This window comes from Spinacia oleracea, chromosome 1 (assembly GCF_020520425.1).
Source record: "Spinacia oleracea cultivar Varoflay chromosome 1, BTI_SOV_V1, whole genome shotgun sequence".
NCBI lineage: Eukaryota > Viridiplantae > Streptophyta > Magnoliopsida > Caryophyllales > Amaranthaceae > Spinacia > Spinacia oleracea.
In genome coordinates, this window is record NC_079487.1 from 119,521,967 (window position 1) to 119,546,778 (window position 24,812).

At 35.8% G+C, this 24,812-nt stretch overlaps 2 protein-coding genes across 2 annotated transcripts; both read right to left on the reverse strand.

The window, feature by feature from the left end:
- Positions 1-4,697: 4,697 nt before the first annotated feature.
- LOC110795095 (copper-transporting ATPase PAA2, chloroplastic) lies at positions 4,698-24,812 on the reverse strand. The gene is made up of 17 exons (XM_022000072.2): positions 24,056-24,812; positions 23,808-23,885; positions 15,576-15,673; positions 15,411-15,464; positions 14,223-14,309; positions 13,351-13,515; positions 13,061-13,171; positions 12,156-12,224; positions 10,405-10,514; positions 9,421-9,526; positions 8,520-8,586; positions 8,292-8,371; positions 7,693-8,138; positions 7,057-7,231; positions 6,613-6,744; positions 6,146-6,296; positions 4,698-5,154 (listed from the first exon to the last, which is right to left on the reverse strand). The coding sequence occupies exons 1-17, from the start codon at positions 24,684-24,686 to the stop codon at positions 5,039-5,041; spliced, it is 2,676 nt and encodes an 891-aa protein (XP_021855764.2). The 5' UTR covers positions 24,687-24,812; the 3' UTR covers positions 4,698-5,038.
- On the reverse strand, positions 10,524-12,149 carry LOC130471788 (uncharacterized). Its single transcript, XM_056842091.1, has 2 exons — positions 11,386-12,149; positions 10,524-10,771 (listed from the first exon to the last, which is right to left on the reverse strand). The coding sequence occupies exons 1-2, from the start codon at positions 11,503-11,505 to the stop codon at positions 10,589-10,591; spliced, it is 303 nt and encodes a 100-aa protein (XP_056698069.1). The 5' UTR covers positions 11,506-12,149; the 3' UTR covers positions 10,524-10,588.

Genomic DNA, 24,812 nt, shown 5'->3' on the forward strand with positions numbered 1-24,812 from the left:
AAATTGTGTTTATAATTACAAAAATTACTAGGCCCTCAATCTAAAAGTTCGCATACAGGTTCCAGCCTATGGATGAGAGGCATGCTTCATGTTATGATTTTATTCAATAATCGTAGTTCTGATGAAAGGAACCGCTACGATTGAACTTGTTAATTACGTGTTTATTATATTCAAGTTTTTCTTTAGATGTCAATATGATATATTTACTTACTATAATGAATTAATTTTACCATAAAAGTATTGTATCTAAAAAACGAGGGGAATATTATTGTTAACATTATGAAATAATTAGAATAAAATCAAGAAGTCAAATCGTACATACACTCTAGCCATAAAAAAAAAAAAATCAAATATTGAATATTATTGCTAGAGTTCAGTTTTATGAATTTTAAAGTTATAGTATCAAATTAGGTGCCAATTTTTTAATTCCCACGAGTTATTTTAGATTTTGAAAACTAACAACAAAGATCGAAAGTTATTCATTGTAATTGATTAGATTTACAATATGCTTTGATGGTTTAAAGTGTTGTAAGTGTATCTTGACCTTCTAGGCTGCTTGGTGGTTCAAAGTTGAGAGTAGGGGTTTTCTTTTTTCCCCACTCTCTTCTTTGTTTTTTGTATGTGATCGAAGTAATAAAATCTTGCTTGTTTACCAATTTTATTTTTTTTTTTTTTTGATTTCCATGTTTTGTTTTAATTTTTTTTCCCCCATCTTTTGTTATACTTCCTCCGTTCTTATTTACATGACACAATGGCGTTTTGTACACTATTCACACAAGTTCCTTTGACTTCCTTTTGTGATTTATACTTAAGAAAAAACATAGTCGTGTGGGATCTTGTTAGATTCGTCTCAATAAATATTTTTATATATCAACTTTTTATAATTTTTTCTTATTCATAATTGAAGGTTTTAACGTTTGAAATCGTACATCGACAAACGTGCCTAAATAATTGTGTCATTTAAAAAAGAACCGGCAACTTTTGTGTGAGACCGCCTTACCGGAAAGACCACTTTGATTGGTTAACTAATTGGTTCCACTGTTCACCTAATTTGTTCGCTTGCTTAACTAACTAGTTTTAGTGCTTAACTAATTAATTTCTTTGCTTCACTAATTGGTTTAAGTATTTAACTAATTAGTTACAGTGATTAACTTATATACCACCAATGTAATCTTTTGTGTAAGACCGCCTTATATAAAAGTTTGTAAAAAAGAACAGAGGAAGTAGTTTATAAAGACAGAAAATGAAAAAAAAAGATTCACAATCCCACTTGTATGGACCCGGTCCACGCTATCATTAGCGTGGACCAGGGTATTTTTGTAAATTAACTATATCTTCATAATATAGTCATTTCGATAAGAATAACTATTTTTACAAAGAGTAACTATATGATCTGTAAAGTAACTATATCTTCATAATAGTAACTATGAAAAAATAATAATATAGCCATTTCGATAAGAATAACTATTTTATCTAAAGAGTAACTAAATCATATAGAAAAATAATTTTAACTGTAGAACAATTACTACGAAGTATATTTTAAAATAAACAATATAATATAGATGCTTTAGAGGTCATATAGTAACTTTTTCGATTATAGTTACTATTATTTCATATATTTACTGAAATAAAAAAAAGAGTAACTATATCAAAAGTAAGAGTAATTATAACTCTTGAACAATAATTAAGAAAACATTAACTACATGATTAGTTGTTTTTAACTACGACATTCAAATTATTTACATCTATTCAATAAAACACATTAAACTCAAATGTTTTTGAACTAAAAAGTACTAATCGCCACGTCCACGTCCCTTCTTTACACCAACACGTCCTCTCCTTCGACGTCCGCGTCCTCTCCTTCGACGTCCGCGTCCTCTCCTTTCTCTACCACGTCCTTGGTTTTCATTGTTGTCAACATTTTCTTCTTCTTCTTCTTCTTCTTCTTCTTCTTCTTCTTCTTCTTCTCCTGCTTTTGTTTTCCTTGCAGAAGTTATTTTTCGCACGACTTAAATTCTAGATGAATCATCTTTGTATTTTTGAATTAATAATATATAAACTAAGTTAATAATTTAACATTTAAGTGTGAAAAAATGATATAGTAACTGTATAAAACATATAGTTTCTATTATGCATCATACAGTAACTCTTATAATTCATGATGGTAAGATATTCGTAGAATTGCAGATATAGTTATTGTTATAGTCATATAGTTACTGTCATTATAATATAGTCACTCTTATTACTAATAACATAGAGACAAAAAAACATAAAAAGAACAAAATGATAACATAGTAACTATTAAAAACATATAGTTACTATGATACATGATACAGTATATTTTAATATTAATGATAGTCATATATTAGCAGAGCTGCATATATAGTTATTGTTATGATCATATAGTTAACGTGATCATAACATAGTAACTCTTATTAATAATAACATAGAGGACAACAAAGAATATAAAAAGAACATTATAATATACATAATAATTATATCAAACATATAGTTACTATTATACAAGATATAATACCTATAAATATTATTCATGGTCATATAGTCATCACATAGTTGCAGACATAGTTGGTGTGATAATAATATAGTAACTCTATCACTAAAAATATAGAATAACATCAAAAACATGCACAGAAGATAATAAATTAAAATAGTAACTATTTCAAACATATAGTAACTATATAAAACATACAAATACTATTGAAGAAAATAAACATATGGTAACAAATGATGATAAAATAAACATAGTACCTAATTCAAAAATATAGTAACTATATAAAATATGCATATAGGAACTATTATTATAATATAGTAACTATTGTACACATATAGTAACCATTATAATCATATAGCCACTATCTAAGAAGCGAACAAAAACATACTCTAAATAACATAGTACATAATGTAATCGTATAGTAACTATTATTTATCAAAAAGTCACTATAAACTTTTAACATAATAACTATCTTAAACGCATAGTTACTGTTTTAAACTTATAATAACTTTCTAAAAAATATAGTAACTATTTTAAACACATAGTTACTGTTTTAAAGTCATAGTAACTTTTTTTTAAAATATAGTTACTAGCTCTAAAAACTACTAAACACAACGAACATTCCAGTGACTATTAAAAACACTATTTCGCAACATAAATTAAAGGTAACTATATCATTTATATACTAACTATGTGAAACACTAACCTTAATTTCAACAAAACAACAATCATTTCAAATCACTCAACAAAATAATAACCATTGTACACATATAGTAACTATTGTACACATATAGTAACCATTAAAATAATATAGTAACTATTGTATACATATAGTAACCATTAAAATTACATAGTACCTCTTTAAACCACATAGTTACTGTATTACTCATACAGTTACTATTTAAAACCGTAAAGTCACTAATCGAATTCGCGAAGTGAAAACGATATTTCGGCAAAACACAAACATTAATTTCTCCAAAACAACAAATATTTTCAATTTTAAATAAAAATAGACTTAAAATTCTTTAAAAAATAACAAACCGAGATGTGATCTCTAAAAATTCTTGCGAAGATTTGTAGACGAGCGCAAATTCTCCAATTCGGTTTCGGCAACGACGAACCTGCTTCTTGATCTACTACTTCCTCCAATTTTCCCCTCATCTAATAGATCCAATTGTAAAAATAGTAAGATAATTACGAAGAAAATCGAACAAAACCTAGAAATTTGGGCTAAATTTTGAAAAACATAGAGAGAAAATGAAGAGAGAGAAATGAAAGAGAAATGAACAGAATGTAGATCTGAAATTTTGAAAAATAAAAAAGTTTAAAACGTATATAAAGTGGGCTAGACACAAATCGCATTTAAACTCTACAAAACACATAGTAACTCTTTAAAACACATAGTTACTATAATACGCATATAGTTACTATTTAAAATCACAAAATAACTGTCACGTGACAGTTACAATATTGCCCATACAAATTACTCCGTAGCCCTGGTCCACGCTAAATTAGCATGGACCAGGTTTATATTAGTGTAAATTAAAGATTCAACGGGCCTAAAGGTTTTGTAATTGAAATTTTTATGGAGTAGTCATTGTTACTGTTGGATTTCGGTTTCTTGGTCATCAATTAATTTTACTAGGCCCAAAATGAAGTAGATTCAAAGCCATTACTATTTGGTCTCATTATAAAATTTCGTACAATCACAACTTTACAACGCTATCTCATCATTTAAGTGTCACCATTCAGCAATTTACATTACTTCCAAAAACAGAAATAAATGGATGAAGGATAAGTTTTTCCGATCTATACGGGGAAATCACAAAGGTCCCAATATTGCAATTACTTTTAAATCTTGGAAGCATATTGGGTTAGCCCCACATTTACGAAGTAGGCCTCAATAAAGCTGGAGAAAGAGACTTGACCATTTCCATGTATAATGGTCATTTTCATACTTGATCATCTTGCCTCTTGCTCTCGCCTTCAAAACTCCACTCACACCAAGCATGAAAAGCATCAAGTATCCCACAAATAACCAATCAAAAGATTAAAAAGAAATGACCGAAAAAAACACACGAAAACAACGAAGATTGTTAGTTAGTCGTTGGCCCATTTCTTGACGGAGAGAGCCTGATGAAGACAACACGAGCGAGAGAGACCGGTGACTTTGAGGCATTACAAATTTACAATTACAAAATGTCATTATAGAATAGAGATAAAGCTTTGCGAATAATGCAATAGCTAGAACTAGGTTAAATTTTGCTCATATTACAGGAGAAGACAAGCTCTTTCTAGTAACCAAAGATATACAACACATATTACAATATACCCGGGTTGTATTAACACAGGTTTACAAAAATCATTTGAAATTTGGAATTTAATCTCTCTTCCTATGCAGGTAACGTGCCAGAATAGCGACCCTGTCGCAGAAGACATCGAAGTTAACAAAACAGCAAGCTGAACGTGGGGCCTTTTCGTGTCAAAAGTATCATCTCTATCAATGAAACAAGAAAACCTATAATATCAGACTTGTTTCAGTAGTCCTGAAGCAAGTTCTTTCTTCTCTTTGTTGGAACCATGGAGTTGTAGTAGAAGAGAGTTGGTGACAACAAAAATTGAACTCAAAGCCATGAGCCCACCTGGTTTAATAGAAATTAAAAGGAATTAATCAGTAAGCTTCTTTAGGCAGATAGGTACTTTTACTTCTGGTATTTTGGGATGTCTTAATATCAATGCAGACTCTAGTTAGATTAGTTGGTCGCTAAGAGTTAGGACTGAACATCATTTGTAAAGTTTAAACTGTTAAAGTGAACATGTTTTTATGATGTAAATACCAGCAAGCTTTTAAATGCCTAATGAAACTCAGGCACACAAAAACAAAAACAAAAAAAAAAAACAAAAAAAACGGAAAGACTCCTAAACTAAAGACGAGCCAAAATTACTTGACAAAAAAGGGGCAAACATCTAAATCTCAATATTAATCTAGACATAGTGATCCTATTGACGGGATTTCTACCCGATTCCCCGTATGATCAATAAATTCCAAATGAATTCCAGTGTTAGAAATAATGGGAGAGATATGCAAGCATATTTAAGCATGCTGTTAGGTTTAGTTGTTGTTGTTGAGGGAAGCATGCTGTTGTTATGTAGTTTACCAAAAAGAGCTGGTTTATTGTTTAGGATTGAAATCTTCCTTTAGAGTTCAATAACTACATATATGTCACAAAAATGTCTTCTATTTGGTGTTTAATAAATATCCAGAGTTGTCTTCAGATAAAGGGTCTTTGAAGACTACGGAGTAATTATTTGAAACTGTAGAGGTCTTTGGAATTTTACAAGTCTGTATATCTGAACCCTTCTTTCCTATTCCTTGCCCTGTTCTAGATGGTTATTTTTACAGACAGTGAGGTAATGGTATAATATCAAGGTAAGGGAGTCGAGTTACTACATAGCACAACATTATATAAAGAACTGTTTCCGTCACTCCATGCTGACAAAAGAGGAAGTGACTGATCCCCCCATATAGCCATATAAGACCTAGTTCCCTTTTTATTCCAGGCGAGGATATATTTTCAATTGCAACCCTTTACCACTATTTATCAAAGTAACCCAATTGTCGTGAGACTATACCTGATAGAGAAGGCGTCATAGCAAAATCAAAATGTGGAAGAAGTACACCAGCAGCTACTGGTATTGTAACAACATTATATGCAACTGCCCACAATAAATTCTGATGTACTTTACTCATAGTTGCGCGTGATAGATCAACAGCTTCTACAACCTGTCATGAATGAGGGTTATATTACTATATTAGCAAGAAAAGAAAAATAACCCACTTAAGAAAGTCTGGGATGCTAAAAGCTTTGAAAATTGGATGATATTAAAGCAGATATTGCCTGCGACCGTCTACTTGTGTAGGCAATCAGTGAACTAGGAGGTAAGAGGGCAAAAAATGAAAGGTGAAGAGATGAAGTGTTCCAAGAGTAGCTATTTTGCAGTCTATTGCAATATCTATGGTTATTCACTTGAATATTCATGGCATAGAGTCAAAAGTGTTAGAAGACATTGCATAGCTTGAACTCCTATGCAGAACATACCTGTGAAAGCCTGTTTCCAAGAAGTACAATAGAAGCAGCATCAGACGCGGCATTTTCTTGCATCCCAGTTTTCAAAGCGATCCCAACATCCGCCAGCGCCAAAGAGGGTGCGTCGTTTATCCCATCACCAACCTGCAAGAAACTTGATTTTTAGGATAAAAGCATAAAAATAAGCAATACAAAATAATAATAATATCATACTGAGAGTAAGGACTATTGCGAGAATATACAATGCAGATAACAAAGACTAACTAACTAAAAAAAGGTTTCCCCTTCTAAACCCATCTAACGATTTTCTGTGAGAGGAGGAAAACCAGGCCAAAAGAAATATGTCATATTATTAGAAAGAACTACAAGAAGCTGAAAACTTTAGTAGTTAGGATTGCAAAGTTTGGGATAAATAATAAACTGCTACAGATGATATGTACAGACGGGATTAGATACCATAGCAACACGATGTCCTGAAGCTTGTATATCTGATATAAATTGAGATTTCCGCTGCGGATTCAGGGATGGCTGAACAAGCTCATCACTTATTCCAATAATTTTTGCGACTTTTGCAACTGCTTCTTCCCTGTCACCTGATAAGAGGACAGGTTTGATTCCCATCCCTCTGAGCCTTTAAAAAGGCAGAAAAAGAAATCCAGCATTAGTGGTAAACTCATCATTCTAAAGTCTTTGTATCAAGTATAAGCAATAACAGGAAAATAACCTATTAGAGGTTTGCTAATCTAAGGTTATCACTGCATATCAGATTATCAGGTATCCGGAAACAGACCATTCAGTAAAAATAATGACTAAAAGAAAGTCTTACCAAGAAAAAGTTTTTAGCAAGGTTAAAGATATCTAAAACATTGTAAAACGCTACTTGTTTTGCTTTTAGTAACACAACGGCACCAAAGTATTCAAAGAACAAAAGAAGTACACTGACAAAAACGTAAACTACTGTACCCGGGAAACTAGCACAAAATTAAAGAAGTACTCCGTAAATTGTGCATAGTAAAATTAACTAGCACAGTAATCACAAGTCTTGTGCATAGCATGCATCTGACAAATGACTTCAAAGTGAAATTGAAGTACCTTGCCACAGTAGCCACAGCATCATGCCTCAATGTGTCAGAGATTGCAATAGCACCAATGACACCCTCTCCTTCCCGTCCAACATACACCACCGTTTCTGATTTATCCAACGATGAAATTGGTTTAGCTGATTCTAAGGCACTCTCCAAATTTGTTATATCAGAATGGTTCTTCCTTTGAAAACGTTCACAAACCCATTCCAATGAACCTACTGCAACCAAACGTCCATCTACTTCAGCCAAAGTTCCAAAACCCGGTTCTGTTAATTGTCTACTTGTAGATGGAATCTGCAAACCACATGACTCTGCTTTGCTCAAAATAGCATTTGCAAGAGGATGTAATGTTGTTTTCTCCACAGCCGCAGCAAGCTGGAGAATTTCTGAAGCACTATAAGCCAACGAAGCCACCGCTGAAACAGTAGGCTTGCCTTCTGTGAGGGTTCCTGTCTGAACACATTGGCAACTCGGTATTAGCAGATTAAATTTCTCAGAAATTCGTAGATAAACTGATCTCAGCTCTTAAAAGTTCAAACAAGCTCCAATATTCAGCGAACAGCACAATCAAATTTACTAATTTACTAGATACATATATAAGAAAACCTTGTCAAAAGCCATATAATCTATGCCGGCCAAGCGTTCCAGCACATCACCCCCTCTCAAGAGAAGTCCTTGTCTTGCTCCTGAAAGTTATAAGTTGCGAGAGAAATATTGGTTATCCAGCTAAAAGTAATTGAATATATATGTCATTCATTGTATCCATTCACACAGAAAGATGTCTGACTAACAGGATAGTAAATTGTGCAAAAAGAGAGCTCTAAGGTTACTTACCAATAGATGTGCCAACTAGGATTGCTGTGGGTGTGGCAAGGCCCAAAGCACAAGGGCAGGAGACCACCTGTATGTGTGAGAGACAGATTAGCTAGGTTATGCAAATAATACTACGTAAGTACGTATAGTTATCATCCGCTAGCGCCCAAGGTGGTTGGGTGGGTGAGGGTCTCTACCACCCTCACGTTAATGTAACTATGCAGACAAGATTATTCAAGAGGGCATATATGTCCCTCTTGGTAATAGCCTAATAGGTAATAGATGGAATCAATGATTTTGTGTGTAAATTTCTAAGGGAAGTCCCATGCCAAACTTTATCGAGATATTAGTTCCGTAGGCAGTAGAAAAGCTCTGTTTTGGTATAAAGATTTTTTGAACTGGATGTGATTCAATTTCAAGTGCAGACCTTATTGTAATCAATAGAGGTATCATAATGGGTCTATATCAATTATTTTTTTCCGGGGGAGTGTTAGAATAAGACTACAAGAGTTCTGCATATGATTCTCAGTTAATGAAGAGAAATAACAGTGGATAAAAGGAAACCATACGTACAGACAGGTCAGACACTATGGACTACTGACTAACTAAAACAATTGTAACACATGCAGAGGACTGCAAACTGCAATTTCCATACCACAATAAAAACGGAAACTGCAAGCATACATCGACATTTCTTGAATATGTCAGCTTGGGACAAACATCCTACTAAGCATCCATAAAAAGAAAAAGACTAGTTGTATAGTTTAAGTGTATAACAATATAGTTTTCTCGGTAAATTCAAGCTTTGACATGTCCTATTTTCTGTTTGGATCACCTTAGTAAACCAATAAAGATGGAGAATAAATGGCCATAAGCCGGACATAATTTTTATTAGTAGATCAGCTTGATTGTTATTACTCACCAACACATCCACAGCCAGCTTCAAGCTTAAGATCAAAGGACTACCGTCAGGACCAGCAATGTCATTCAGCAAGACATCAGGGAAGAATTTTGCTCCTATTGATGACCTACAAAAGTCAACAAAGCAATAAAGAATAACTATAAATGATTTGGGCAGAATACCATCATTGTCATCACTATTCATTGAAATTGATTATCAATGAAAAAAAATCAACTACACATCTGCATTCGGTGAAATCCTGCCAATAACTGGGTTGAGTTCAAGATGCAGGCCGGGGTACCCCTCATACGTATGACGTATGTGGATATTACATATCCCCACCGGATGATTATCAGTTGATAAAAATGGACAAACAAAAATTGTTTCTGTGAAACAAAGTAGGGAACAATCCCCAGAATTCACACCAAATACATACAAATCCTACATTTACTGCTTCCTCGCTCAGTATTTTGCCTAAATTGAATAGCTTATTTGTCAAGTTTGAATCAAGAGCAAATATCATTAACTTATTAACTTGAACTAAATCCTTCAACTGAAAAACACCACTTTAGGGTTTTATTAATTCTTTAAAAAATGTTACCCAACTTTGCTTTGCATCCAGGGATTAAACACATTGTAAGCTATTGTATCTATTAGGCTAAGAACCAAAGTAGGAAAGTAATGATTGTCGGATGGATGGTAAGGTATAATAGTTCCAAACTACCAAAACAGTCACATCATGGCTATAAGAGGCTCTTTGCAATTCAAGGTAGGGTTGTATGTGTAAAGTTGTGACACCCAACCAAACTAATCTAGTTTAGTTTGGAACTCATAGAGTCTGGGGTAATGCTAACCTAACTATAGAATTGTAGCTCATCTCTCAGCACCCCCCCCCCCCCCCCCCCCCCCCACACCCACCCACCCACGCCCACATGCAGTCCCAAGTGCAGACTGTCAGAAGTATCTTTTAAAACAAGATCTGTAAAAAGAAGTGATAATATATACCAAAAGGCGAATGTGATCAGAGATAAAGTCATCACACTATAAACAAAAGGGCCAGCAATCGAATCTGCAAGCCTTTGTATTGGCGCTTCATTACTTTGGGCATCTTCAACCTGAAAATACAAAGCCAAGTATAAATTGAAAAAAAAGTGGCATTTTCTTTAAGAATTAAATGATAATTAGGAAACTAAAGTCGTTGATGATGGACTATGCACAAAACTTGTTTAGATCCCATGAAAGTTCCAAAGTATACATGCTCGGTTTTATGGCTCATGTAACAAGAACCCATCAGATCATGATATATATTCAGAGAAGCTTTACTCGCAGTTCTTGCAGGCACATCAAGCTCCCATACAACCATTCCTAGATACTAGGAGATAAAGCATGCATCACAGTAGCAAGATCAGAGTCAGCAAGTAAAATCTGATATGAAGCCAAAGGCATTGGTAGCAGCAAGGACCCAGGAATCCAGGATATGTAGTAAATGGTCATAACTTGAGACAAATTCAAAGAGAGAGAAAAACAGGCCCATTGCACATTTCAAATAAATAAAAAATGGCTATTGTTCATGCATAGGAATATTTAATAACAACAACAATAACAATAAAGCCTTAGTCCCAAAATGATTTTGAGTCGGGTAACATGAACCGACATAGGAACCATCCATGAAACGTGAATCAAGAAAAGTAAAGGTAATGGTAAAGAAAGTGAACACAAAGATACAGAAAGTGAAGGTGAGGGTAGTGAGACAAGAATAATAAGGGACATGAAAACAATGTTGGTTCAAAGAACAAATAAAAGGATATAAAACCACAATTTGAAAACATTTTAAACGATAAAAATAAAATAAAACGCGAAGAAAAAATTGCAGAACAAATGTAAAAGTTTGACAAAACCTTAAGAAAATAGTTTGCAAAAACACTCATATCATGTCATCAGCATAATTTCTCTCCCTCCACTCCGCCTTATTCAATACCATATTACCTTTCTCAATCCCAATAAACTCATATCACTCTCAATCACCCCTTTCCAAGTTTGCCCAGGTCTTCTTCTACTCCTCAAAATCCCATCACTTTGGCACTCTTCAAGCCTTCTAACCGGCATCAAGCGGTCTCTGTCTTACATGTCCAAACCACTTTAGTTGATTTCATTTCTCAGCAAGTCTTTCTTGTATGGACACACATCTAACGCAACATAAGCATCTCCGCCACATTCATCTTATGAGTGTGACATTGTTTCACTTCCCAACATTCTGCACCATATGATGGTGCAGGCTTAATTGTTGTGCAGTAGAATATTCCCTTCAATCTATTACGCATGCGAGGATCACAAATAGAAACCCCATAGCACTCTTCCGCTTCAATCAACCTGATTTAATTCTATGAGCTCTCCATCCAATTTTAAACGAATATTCAATATTTGGAAAAGAAGAAACCGTCATAATTTGAGATGTTATATAATACCATGAAATTTAAATGATCACGGGTTCAAAATATTTTAGTTTTTTGCAAGTTGGCAACTGTGTTTTTGTAGTTGCACATGTGTTGTACGTGTGTATGTGTATACATGTGCATGGGAGATATAATAAATAAATACAACTATTTTAATAGCCAAGAACCAGAAATTATGAAAGTTCCAAACTGTTAGCAAAATGGGAACAGGATGGATCACATTTGTGCAGGTCTCTCAATTCTTATTTATTCCATACACCTATAGAATTATATGTTAAGGATGCATATAAGCAAACTACATACCATGTGAATAATTTTGGATATTGTAGAGTTGGAGCCTGTGGAGGTAGCTTCTATCCTGATTGGACCGTCCTGAAAAAGACAAAGAAAGGAATTAATTTGTATGATTAATTTGTATGGTTATCCCTGAAAAAGCTTTTATTTCTAACAAGAGCATCAATGAATGCATATGTGAGGAAAATGCAGTTTTGGATTAAAAATTACGAGAAGTGCGGTACATGCATTTAGATGGACTAATCACACCAACGTGTGTACTAAACAGTAAATACAAAGCCAAGTCAATACATAACCTCATTATCTCATAAGTCATAACGTGTACTCATTGCTCAAGATAGACATGTTTGAAACTTTTGCATATTAAGCTAATTAAAGTTTAAGCCTAAAAAACAAAGAATGAAAACTTACATGCCAATCTATATATAGACTCAGCTAATATTTCATGATATATTAAAAAAAAGGAAAAAAAAGAAGAAGATAAACTCAGGTTTCATGGCCAAGCTCCTCATTTAAATTGAATTTGGTCAATCTGATATTTAGTCAACTCTCAAGTTCTTCTGTTTTTTTAGTTCCTTTCTTCCACGAGGAAATCGGATTTATTTCTCTGCTACAGCTCAATGACTTGATCGTTTTGAGGACTGAAGGCCAATTGCCAGGAAAGTGGAACTTTTGGCGAGATCCGATTTAAGTTATTCTCTCTTGGGAAAGGGTTATTGCATTCATACTAGAAAGAGAGAAAAGATGCAACTGATGTTTGCACAAAAGGAAGATTCTGGAGGACGAGGACCAAAGGATGTAGATACTAATCTAGGCACAGAATAAATTATGATTAAAGCTGAACTCAGAACTAATCTTCCATGATAACCAGATTAATCACAGTAATACATTAATATCTGCATATATTTTTTTACCCAGTTTATTGTCCCAGCAGACACAAAAAGCCCTTCCTCCTTGAATATGGGAAGAGATTCTCCAGTAAGCATAGATTCATCCACAACACTTCTTCCAGCAAGTACTTTCCCCTGGAACACAAATTTCACAGCAAAAGGTCCATTATGCATGGCAACAATTATTGTCTTTACACAAATATAATACTTAAAATCTTAGATGCAGAATTGTCGAAGGAGCTAAAGTATACACTGTACTCAAATGGAATAAATAGGTAGCTAATGTATTCAGAAGAACAAGATAATAGGCTCACATCCACAGGTACAGTTTCTCCAGGTAAAACCAGCACAGTATCACCAACTCGAATATCATCAGTAGGGACTTCAATGCAAATAGCGTCAGAGGCAAGCACTTCTTTGGCAGAAGAATCACTCTCCGAGGAAGTAATGACAAGTCGCGCTTGAGTCGATATTAAAGACTGCAAAATAACATTTATAGTTTGTCAAGAATGATCGATTACTCATCAAAACAAACAGATAGGAAACCACAACTGCATGTTTAAAATCAATAATGATTCTCTCGCTCACTTCTAGGGACGTGTAGATCTTTTGTCTAGAAGAATATATAAGATATAACACAAGTTGAAGGACTTATAAAGCTCGTATCTAACCAATCAGTGGAATCACATTCCATCTAACTGTTGAAGTGGGGGAAAAGTATTTTGTTGCTGTCGCCTTAAAGTAAAAGATAAAAGTTTGAAATGAAGTATATCTACAAAACAGTCAGACATCTGCTGCCATCTTGGTGAGCAAAAAACCTACTTTCTCTATAAAAAGTCACTACAGCCTCTGATTTTAGTAAAACTCATCCTGCGCTAATAATATAATGTCAGAGATGAGAGAATACGGAGTTGTGCTATTTTTTGGTTTATCCACTTTATACAAGAATTTTATTAAGAGTTGTGCTGGTTATTCGTCGAGTTATTTACCCTTCCCTATTTTTCTTTTTCTGCATGTTGTATGTGGGTCAGGCCCTAAGTTAGAATAGTAAAGTTTTTCATAAAATATTAACGGTTGATGCTAGCTCAATGAACTGCTGTAAGCTGTGAATCCAGCACTATTTACAGAGTTATTTTACAAGGTCAAGCATACAACAGAGCTCTTGGACATAAAGCATAGTACTTACTAAAAGTTCGTTCATGTCACTAGAGGCTCTGATCCTTGCCCTTTCCTCCAGAGAACGACCAAGAAGCACAAAACCAAGAAGCATGACCTGCATACTAAAAGCCGACGTCACCATATGAGAAATGTACCAGTTTCCTTCATGCATCAGTAATAAAAAGGGTATATTTAGAAGAAACCCTAAAAAAGGAGTAATTGAGAGGAGGAAACTACAAATGATTGGACAGCAAAGTAGCAAACTACATCATGTTCATAAAACAACCTAACGTAATGAATAAAATAGACATGGTGAGCTGTCATTTTCATAAAATTAAAAAATAATGTCAGATAATCTCAAGAAACCTAAACCCTTCATACTTCAAAGTTCAAACACCATCCCCTTTTTCTTTACTTTCCTTTTTTGTCCTTTCTTTTGGTGGTGAGGGGAAGATTTTACAACTTCAATTAAAAGAATAATTTTACATGTAAAACACCATCTATTGAGATTTATCATTATCCAGAGCAATCATGAATCAGACAGCAACGAAATTAACAAAGTAAAGCAGAAAAAAGACAGGCATTGGTAAAGCTAAGTGAGAGCTGGGTTCATAATTGAAAGAATGCTTGATAAAGACGAAGTGTTTTCTTTTATACATGAAAATAGAGAGCACCAATCATATTGTTCATCACCCCTAAGAAGCATGCAATCTTAACCCCGCAACTATGTTGCTCGAGACAGCCAAAGGATTAACTATTAAGTGTAGGTGTAAAATCCATATAATCTAGAAGAAGCCTGAGTTTCTTGTTATTAACTTATCATTTAAAGGAAGTGAAATCTATTGTATAATGAGAGACAATTTCCCATGAAACTTTAACTACTCTATATCACAAGTCAATAACGATAATATCTTTTTAAGTAAACGTTTTTAACAGAGTATCATGAGTAAATGAAATAAAACCCAGGGATAAGAAAGAGATAATGGACAATATCGACATATCATGCTTTGCCAAGCCGAATTTGCTAACAAATCTAAGGAAACCAAGATATAATAACAGATGATTATATTGCAGAATAAGAAGTCAGAAAACATAAGCTGATTTTGTCATTATTGACATTTATAATGTGACCAACTGAGTGACCTCAAATAAAAATGACCAAAGCTGGGGAAGAAAATCATTAACAGTTTTGTAAAAGTTGAAAGTGATAGCTCACCGGTTCATCAAAGAATGAAGCGTTCCACTCAAGCTCAGGACTAAAAAGTGAGACCTAGGCAGGGGAAATAAGTTATACATGAAAGATTAGTACAACATGCCAGATGGATAATACAAAATTAAAGCAATTAATTGTTAAAAAATTTCATTGATAGATCAGTCTTACAGCACTCAAGATGAATGCGGCAACAGATCCAAATCCTACTAAAGAATTCATGTTCGGAGAACCCTTGGAAAATGCCCTAAGACCATCAAACAGCAATTCTGACACAAGAAGTACACAATGTCAAACTCCAATTCTTGACAAAGCCAGTCTCTAATTCACGACGTGATACTTTCTTAAATTATTATCAAGCATGTCATACTTCTGTAAAGGATCCGCATGGAATCTACACATATAGAAAATACGCAAAGGCAACTAGAGAAAATAAGGAGCAGTTAAGTGTCCTCAATGCAACAATACCATTCTTTTCAAGTCAAAGTAACTTCACCACAATGATAGCATAAAGTCTCGAGGACTTCTCTGTCTACTATGACAATGTTATACAACATACGAAAAGAATGGGGCAAGGAGATTTAAGAACAATTGCTACATAGAGCTCCAAATATTCTGGTGGGTTAATGAATATGAAGGGAGAACTGAGGAGGAGAAAATGTAAAAGAAAACAGCATGTGCAATTATATATTCACGAATAAAAAACATTTACTACGTACATTAGAAGTAGATTTACATCCTTTAATGAAGTGGAAATGTTTTAAATATTTAAAGATGACTTTAAGTTTGAAATAGCAAAACCATTTTCCATGTCATAATTCCTTAAATTTTACACCTAGTTGTCACCATGAAGCATGTTAAAACTACATAGTCAGAATCAATCTCCCGATACTGTAATAGTGATAAAAAGTCCAAAAATCCAGCACATCAAGAATTACATAAAACTTCTTTCCACATTAGTAGAGAGGCAGACACACAATATTCCTTAAGTATTACAAGGTGCAATTATTCATCTATTGAAGTTCAAAATAGCATGAAACAGCATACAGGCTAGCCGTAGAGAAGGAATCTGATTGACCACTTAGATTGTAAACAATTAAGATAGAGAGTTGAATCTAGATTTACCCCAACTTTCAAGACCGTAAATATGTCACAAGAAGGAGATATACAGCACTGAATACAATACAGCATAGCGAACAATCCTTTCCATGTTCAGTTTAAATTGAATCACACATACCGACTCGCCTACAATTAATAAATCTTAGTCAGTGTACAAGGCACCCTGTCACGGTTCATCTCTCTCACCATCGCATGGGCCATTTGGTGGGCCAAACGACATCCATTTGGGCTGAAACTTTGGGGTCCCACCAGTTTTGGGCCAATGACGATGATGGTCGGGTCGGATTTTCCAGATAAGGCCCAAAAAGGCCCGCACGCAGCAGAACAGTAGCAGATGGGCCCGGAAGCTTCTAGAATGTTCTACGGTGTTCTTGGGCATTCTAGCATGGGTGGAGCGTGAAGGTTCTAGATAGGGAAATTCTAGAACATTCTTGTATATTTGTGTAAGTATCTAGAAGGGTCTAGGTACCTCCTTGTATAGGAAGTTCCCTTGGAGGTGGGAATGTTGACAGCAAGCATGCTAGTAATATCAATAAGGAAGCTTCCTAGTACTAATCATCAAAAAAGGAGAATCAACATGTAAATTTGTGCATATGACAGTTTTGTCATCTTGTGTGTGCTGTCCTATGAGGTGTACTAGGTTAGAATATTTGATCAATGATTGTAAGGAATGAGCCGCACTATTTAAGAAGTGCTGCAAGCAACATTGAAGGCAGATTGAATGAAATGAAATCACTGCTTATTCTTCCCTACAATTCTGCTGTCTTTCTTCTTCTCTTTACTCATTCACAGTAAGCTTGTCTTCATGGTATCAGAGCTATGGCTCAGAAGACTGCAGAATATGTAGAAGCAAACGATTCATATATTCAATCATAAACACACAAACACATTTCTGAATCTCTTCTCTTCTCTTCTCTTCTTTTCTTCTATCTTGAAAGCTTAAGCCTTTATCTGAAAAATGGCTGCAATAGATGTTAACAGTCCTTTGTACCTTCATCCATCTGAAGGTTCTCACTCAATAAATGTGGGAAAACTGACTGGACCATCAGATTACAGAACATGGAAAAGATCCATGGAAGTAACCCTCTCTTCCAAGAGAAAGCTTGGATTTTTGAAGGGAACTGTGATCAGAGAACCAGCAAAGGCAGAACAATGGGATACCTGCAATGACATGGTAATCTCCTGGATTTTTGCTTCTGTTTCTGATAATATAAAAAAGTCTATTATGTTCCTTAGCACTGCAAGAGAAATGTGGGTTAATCTGGAACAAAGGTTCTCTGTTGTGAATGGATCTAGAAAATACAAGTTGAGTAGAGATTTGTATGAATGTAAACAAAATGGCATGCTTATTAATGACTATTTCACTAGTATGAGTGTGATATGGGAAGAACTGGAATCCTTGAACAACTTGCCTAAATTTACAGTGTATAATGCTGAAATCAATGCCTTTTTGAAAGCCTTGGATGCTCAAAAACAAGAGCAAAAACTGTTTCAATTCCTTAATGGTATAGATGAGGAATATGGGCCACAGAGAAGCCAACTGTTGCTAATGAGTCCACTACCCACAGCAGATGTAGCTTGTGCATCTTTGCAGCAAGAAGAACAACAAAGAGATGTTCTGAAACACACTAAATTAGACATTGAGTCTGCAGCAATGTGTAGTAAACACACTGAAACATCTGCTATGTACAGCAAAAACAGTAGTGACAGTTGCACTGCTTGTGGTGTAACAGGTCACACAGCTGAGAAATGTTGGACCATTGTTGGTTATCCAGCATGGCATCCAAAATCTAAAAAAATCCCAAAGGGGAAGGGGAGGTGGAAGATTCTCTAGTAATAGAGGTGGCAACTCAGGTCCATATAGTAAGTGGCCAAAGGGAAAGCACAATACAGGGTCAAACATGGCTCAGAATAGTCAAGGAAGTAGTGACAATGGAGCTATGACAAGTCAACAACTTCACCAGCTTGAACAACTTATCAAGTTGCTCCCAATTACTTCAAGAAACACAACCCAAGGTGGATCTGAAACTGAAGATGAAATTGATCACAACTATGCAGGAATGGTATCCTGTTATCTAGCAACATCAGTAATGAGTGAGTGGATCATTGACTCTGGTGCATCTGATCACATGATCAGTGACTTTGGAAAGTTGGATGATCCAGTGATGGCAAGAAACAGTCCAAAAATCAACTTGCCTAATGGTGAAACCTCTACCATTAGTCACACTGGAAATGTAACTCTCAGCAATGGGTTGAAGTTGAAAGATGATCTCTATGTACCAGAATTCAAACACAATCTCCTATCAGTTAACAAGCTAGTATCTGAGGGTGATTGTAAAGTACAGTTCACACCATCAGCATGCATCATTCAGGATACAACTAGTGAAAAAGTGATAGGAATTGGAAAGGCACTACATGGTCTCTATTATCTGATAAATGAACCCTTGAGCTGTATTGTTGAGAAGATCAGATCTCAAGTGAAATACAAAGCTGATGATGAATTGAAGAGACAAACTCAAGCTAACAATGTAAACCTGAAGCTGGGAATTTCAAGTGTTGCTCCAAACACAGCTAAACACTCAAAATCAGTGTTATGGCATCACAGACTTGGTCATGCACCATTGGAAAGGATCAAGCATGTGATCACTATTGACAAAAAGGATGCTCAAAACAATGGAATTTGTGTTACTTGCCCTCTAGCAAAGTTCAATAAACTGCAAGAATTTGTGAACTTTGCTGAAAAACACTTTAACAGGAAGGTGAAAATTGTGAGAACAGATAATGCTCTAGAGATGGATGATGAAAAATGCAGAGAATTTTTCAAAGAAAAAGGGATCTTGCATCAGACCAGTTGTGTTGACAGGCCACAACAAAATGGAAGAGCAGAAAGAAAACATAAGAACATTCTGGAGATGTCTAGAGCTCTAAGATTTCAGGCAGGACTGCCATTGAGTTTTTGGGGGGATTGTGTGCTTGCAGCAGTGCATATCACCAACAGATTACCATCTGTAGTTCTGAACAATCAAACACCTTATGAGAGATTGTTCAATGCCAAACCTGACTACACTCAGTTGAAAACATTTGGTTGCTTGGCTTTTGCATACAATCCAGAGAAACACAGGGACAAATTCAAAGCTAGAGGAGTACCTTGTGTCTTCTTAGGATATCCTATCAAACAGAAGGGATATAGAGTTCTAAATCTGATGAATAATCAGATGTTTGTGTCCAGGGATGTGAAATTTCATGAGCACATATTTCCATATGGTCTCACTGGTGATCAAATCAACAGCTTGCTACCTCAACAAAACATCAATGACACTGAGTGCAATACAAAACAAAGAAGAGATTGGGTTGACATTGATACTATTGATGATATGAATGGTACAAATAATGATGAAAATATTGAAGTGGAACCTGATACAGCAATACCAACCACTCAGAGTAGCACAGCTGCTCCTATTGTGAGAAAATCCTCTAGAAATACTAGAAAACCTTGTTGGATGGATAACTATGAGATCAACTATGCCTCCAAAATTGATCAAGTAGCAGAAACTCCAGCCAAACAATCTTACTTTTGCTTCTTGGCAAGAATCACTCAGGAAGACAAGAAACCTGATCCATATTACTTCAAACATGCTGTAAAGTCAGATCACTGGATACAAGCTATGAATGAAGAACTTGAAGCTCTTGAAGCTAATGGAACATGGGAAATCACTGATCTGCCCAAAGGAAAGAAAGCCATAGGAAGCAAATGGCTGTACAGAACAAAGTACACAAGAGATGGAGACACTGAAAGATATAAATCTAGATTGGTTGCTCTTGGCAACAATCAAAGATATGGGCTTGATTATGATCAGACCTTTGCCCCTGTAGCAAAACTTACCACTGTGAGATCTCTTCTTGCTGTTGCAGCAATGGAAGGTTGGTATGTAGATCAGATGGATGTAAAGAATGCATTTTTGCATGGAGACATTAAAGAGGTTGTGTATATGAAGTTCCCTCAGGGATATAGAGGGCCAGGTAAAAAGATAATCTCAAATCATGGGGAGCATGTCAGCTATTGTGAGAAGAATCCCACTAAGGTATTCAAACTCAAGAAGTCTCTCTATGGGCTTAAACAAGCTCCTAGGCAATGGTTTGCCAAATTATCCTCAGCTTTGCAAAGCTTTGGATTTGATCAATCAAAAACAGACTACTCATTGTTCACCAAGTATACTGATGGTCACTTTGTTGCTATTTTGGTCTATGTTGATGACCTAATCCTGGCTGGAACATCACAGGAAGCTATTGATAATGCAAAGTCTCTTCTATCAGCTCAATTCAGCATGAAAGATCTTGGTGAACTCAAGTACTTCTTGGGAATAGAAGTAAACAGAACTCAACATGGGATATTCTTGTCTCAAAAGAAATACACCATAGACCTTCTGAAAGACTTCAATGCATTGCATCTGAAGCCATTGAAACTCCCTATGCAGACTCATCAGAAACTTCTAAAGGATTCTGGTGAACCACTCCTTAACCCAGAAATCTATCAGAGGTTGGTTGGCAAGCTAATCTACCTCACTCTTACTATACCAGACATTGCATATACTGTGCATGTACTGAGTCAATTCATGCACTCACCAACTGTAACTCACTATCAAGCTGCAAGGAGAGTCCTAAGATATCTAGTGAGTTGTCCAGGTCAAGGAATACTTCTTGCTGCAAACAACAACACCATTCTATCTGCTTATTGTGACAGTGATTGGGCTGGATGTCCAGTTACAAGAAGATCCACTACTGGATTCTGTGTTCTGCTTGGCTCTTCCCCTATATCCTGGAAGTCTAAAAGGCAAACAGTGGTGGCAAGATCATCTGCAGAAGCAGAATACAGGTCAATGGCTGTTACAACTTGTGAAGTTCTGTGGATTTGTGAGCTGTTGAAAGAACTAGGACTGAAGTGTCTAACTCCCACTATTCTCAAGTGTGATAACAAAGCTGCAATTTCTATAGCTGCAAACCCTGTTATGCATGAGAAAACTAAGCATGTGGAAATTGATTGTCACTTTGTGAGAGAGAAGCAACAATCTGGGCAGATACAACCAGAATATATCTCTTCTAAGGAGCAAGTTGCAGATGTTCTGACCAAAATCCTACCAGTTCATCAGCATAACTACCTTTTGCACAAGCTTGGAGTTATGCCTAAACCTCCACTCCAAGCTTGAGGGGGAGTGTTGACAGCAAGCATGCTAGTAATATCAATAAGGAAGCTTCCTAGTACTAATCATCAAAAAAGGAGAATCAACATGTAAATTTGTGCACATGACAGTTTTGTCATCTTGTGTGTGTTGTCCTATGAGGTGTACTAGGTTAGAATATTTGATCAATGATTGTAAGGAATGAGCCGCACTATTTAAGAAGTGCTGCAAGCAACATTGAAGGCAGATTGAATGAAATGAAATCACTGCTTATTCTTCCCTACAATTCTGCTGTCTTTCTTCTTCTCTTTACTCATTCACAGTAAGCTTGTCTTCAGGGAACGTTCTAGAAACTTGTAGCCATTTCCTTGAAGGGACTAGGCAAAATAATCAGCACACGACATCCGCTATTTAGTGCAGGGGAAGGGGAAGGTCCAAATGTACGCAGCCTTACCTTATTTTCATAAAGAGGTTGTTTCCAGGGATCGAACTCGTGACCTAGCGGACAGCAAGTAAACACTTGACCATCACGCCAAGGCACAACCTTCTCCTATCAAAATCATTCCAGCATACTCAAATAACCTGACTAGCATCTTTGTGTTTATGGAATAAATATATTCTGCTACATCTTTACATTGGATTCAGAAGCTGAGACTCCTTAATATTTTATCCCCTCAGCCGTCCTTTTAACACTAATCAAGCATTAAAAGCATTCAGTTTTTCACCAAAGTTCTAAAGTCTGCTACAAAATTACTATGAATTTCACCAAAGTCTTTTAATATATTAGAAGCCAGCGAAGAACCCTCTCAGACCTATGTATAATTCAAAAAACATATGCTAACACAAAGATTCTAATAACAGCTAGCAACTTGATAAAAAATGTTCAATTCCCAAAGTCAAAGAGCAAGCACCAAAATGTAAATAACTTATCAAAGTTCAACTTACCCAGGAGCAATAAGAAATCAAGAGGATGATGCAAGAGCTTAGGCCGACTGGCTTTGAACATCCAACAACAATGAATTCAATGATAGAAAGAACATCATTGAAAGAGAAGAAGATAGAACAGAACGTAGAATGTTAAGAGAGACAGAATCGAGAGAGTAGAGAAGATTGTTTGTAGTATTATGATGAATGAAAATTTACAACTGATGTTCAGCTTATACATGCAATAGTACAGCTAAACAAGAGTAACAGACATGAGCTAAGACCCAAGCTGATGTGGCAAGGTTGTTACAACCAAATAACAAATTATTTTTGGCGCCACTAAACTAAAGTCTTCTTACTGAATAGCCCTTAACAGCCCTTAACAGAGGAGGAATAAATATAAATGTTGAACAGACTATGTCAGGAACTTTATGGTTTTCTAACAAACTTCTTTTCACAAAATAGTAGTAAGAATTATACAAATTCTCATCCAAAGTAGTGCCGAAACCTTTGTTGATTAACTTTTTGCAGAATTTTTGCAGAAAAGGTGTGAAACATGTCATGGTGTTGATTAACTTTTTATCCTTTCGACTTAATTGCGTTTTCTACTTCAAATGTAAATGGTTTTTATTTCCTTTCTCATTCTAAAACTAATAAGGTGTCCGTCTACCCAATGTAAGTCAAAATACAAATACATTATTCTAATACATTATTCTCACATAAAGGTCTAGAGAGGGATCAAGGTAAGTCGAATGCATAACACAAGCAAGGCATGAAAATCTACAAGTAATAAATATAGGTAGGTAGGAAATCATAGAAGATAGGACAGCGATGTCTTCACTTTTCACTAGTACAAGAGAAACTTTGGTTTTCGTCATGTGAAGCTTCATATAATAGTTCAAATATTCAACTCACGGTACTCAAAGAAAACAAAAGCATTCACCAATTCGAATCAATTGCCATGAGTTCAAGGAGAAAGCAGCCTAAACGCACTACCAAAAAGTCCACACATAATCTAATAGTCTAAATTCTAGTAGCTCTAAATCTGAAGTTATACAATAGATAACTTGAATACTACGAAGAACACACATCTCATAAAGTATTTCATCAGATTGTGAAGCATTAGCTAAGAAACAATAATTTTGCAGTAAAAAAAATAGCAAAGGGAAGTGAAAACACTAACCTCTTCCTGGTCCCAGCAAAGCTCCCAAAGCTAAACCACCCTTCACATACGAATTATGCAACACATCCCAAATCCCTCCTGCATCCCCCCCCCCCCACCCCCCCCCCCCCCCCCAAAAAAAAAAAAAAAATCCAACGACATATTATTCATCTACACACATTTTATCTCAAATTACAAAGTTAAAAAAGGAAATGATAAGCCGCATTTAAGAAATAAAGAAAACCGAAATGAGAGATAAAAATTCATACCATGAGCAACATGAATTCCAAGGGAATGTAAGATATGACCACCATGAGAACCACAACAGAGAGCAACTAAAGTCCAAGCAATAATCACTCGATTTTTACTCTTCTCAACCATCTCCTCCTTTTTCGCCGCCATTTCCTTCCACTTCTTCACTCTTTCTCCTACTCCATTACCAGCACTTCTCTTCTTGGCCTCAAATCCACACTCATTCAACCTCTGCGCCAATTCCTCCGCCACAAAATCACCGCCGGAAACCTCCAATTTCAGCCTCACCGCGGCAGTTTCGGTCAACATATTCACTACCGCAGACTCCACGCGTTCGTCGGAAGATAGAAGTTTCTTCACACGAGTCACGCACGCTCCGCACATCATCCCGCCGACGTCGAGGAGAAATGAGGATTCCGCCGGACTTCGATTTTCCGGCGATAGAGCTGAGTTTGAGGTCGGAAAAATTGTATCAACGGCTTTCGATGCGATGAAATTATCGTTCCGGCGAGTATGGATCAGACGTTTGTGATGTATAGGGGAGAGAGTTCGGGAGTGAGATCGGCGGATGTAGCGGCGGCGAGAGGTGGTTATGGTAGGGAAGGTGGTGGAGAGAGAAATTGAGAGTTTGAGTAAGTTAGCCGCCATTGTTGAAGGAGGAGAGAGAATTGAGGAAGAGTGTGCGTTGACAATGGTAGAAATGGAAGTAGTTGGTTGAGATGGCGGAAATGGAGGAGAGAGAAATCAAAAGGCTGCTGCCTTTTACTCTGTGTT

What these genes read in the sequence shown, in the direction of transcription:
- LOC110795095 (XM_022000072.2), bottom strand. Translation starts at nt 24,686, where the DNA reads ATGGCGGCTAACTTACTCAAACTCTCAATTTCTCTCTCCACCACCTTC. An exon ending in CTTCATTCTTTGATGAACCG is followed by an intron (nt 14,310 to 15,410) that starts GTGAGCTATCAC and finishes TTTAGTATGCAG; the next exon opens with GTCATGCTTCTTGGTTTTGT. An exon ending in ATTATATGGCTTTTGACAAG is followed by an intron (nt 8,139 to 8,291) that starts GTTTTCTTATAT and finishes CAATGTGTTCAG; the next exon opens with ACAGGAACCCTCACAGAAGG.
- LOC130471788 (XM_056842091.1), bottom strand. Translation starts at nt 11,505, where the DNA reads ATGCCGGTTAGAAGGCTTGAAGAGTGCCAAAGTGATGGGATTTTGAGG. An exon ending in GTTTATTGGGATTGAGAAAG is followed by an intron (nt 10,772 to 11,385) that starts GTAATATGGTAT and finishes TTTATCTCCTAG; the next exon opens with TATCTAGGAATGGTTGTATG.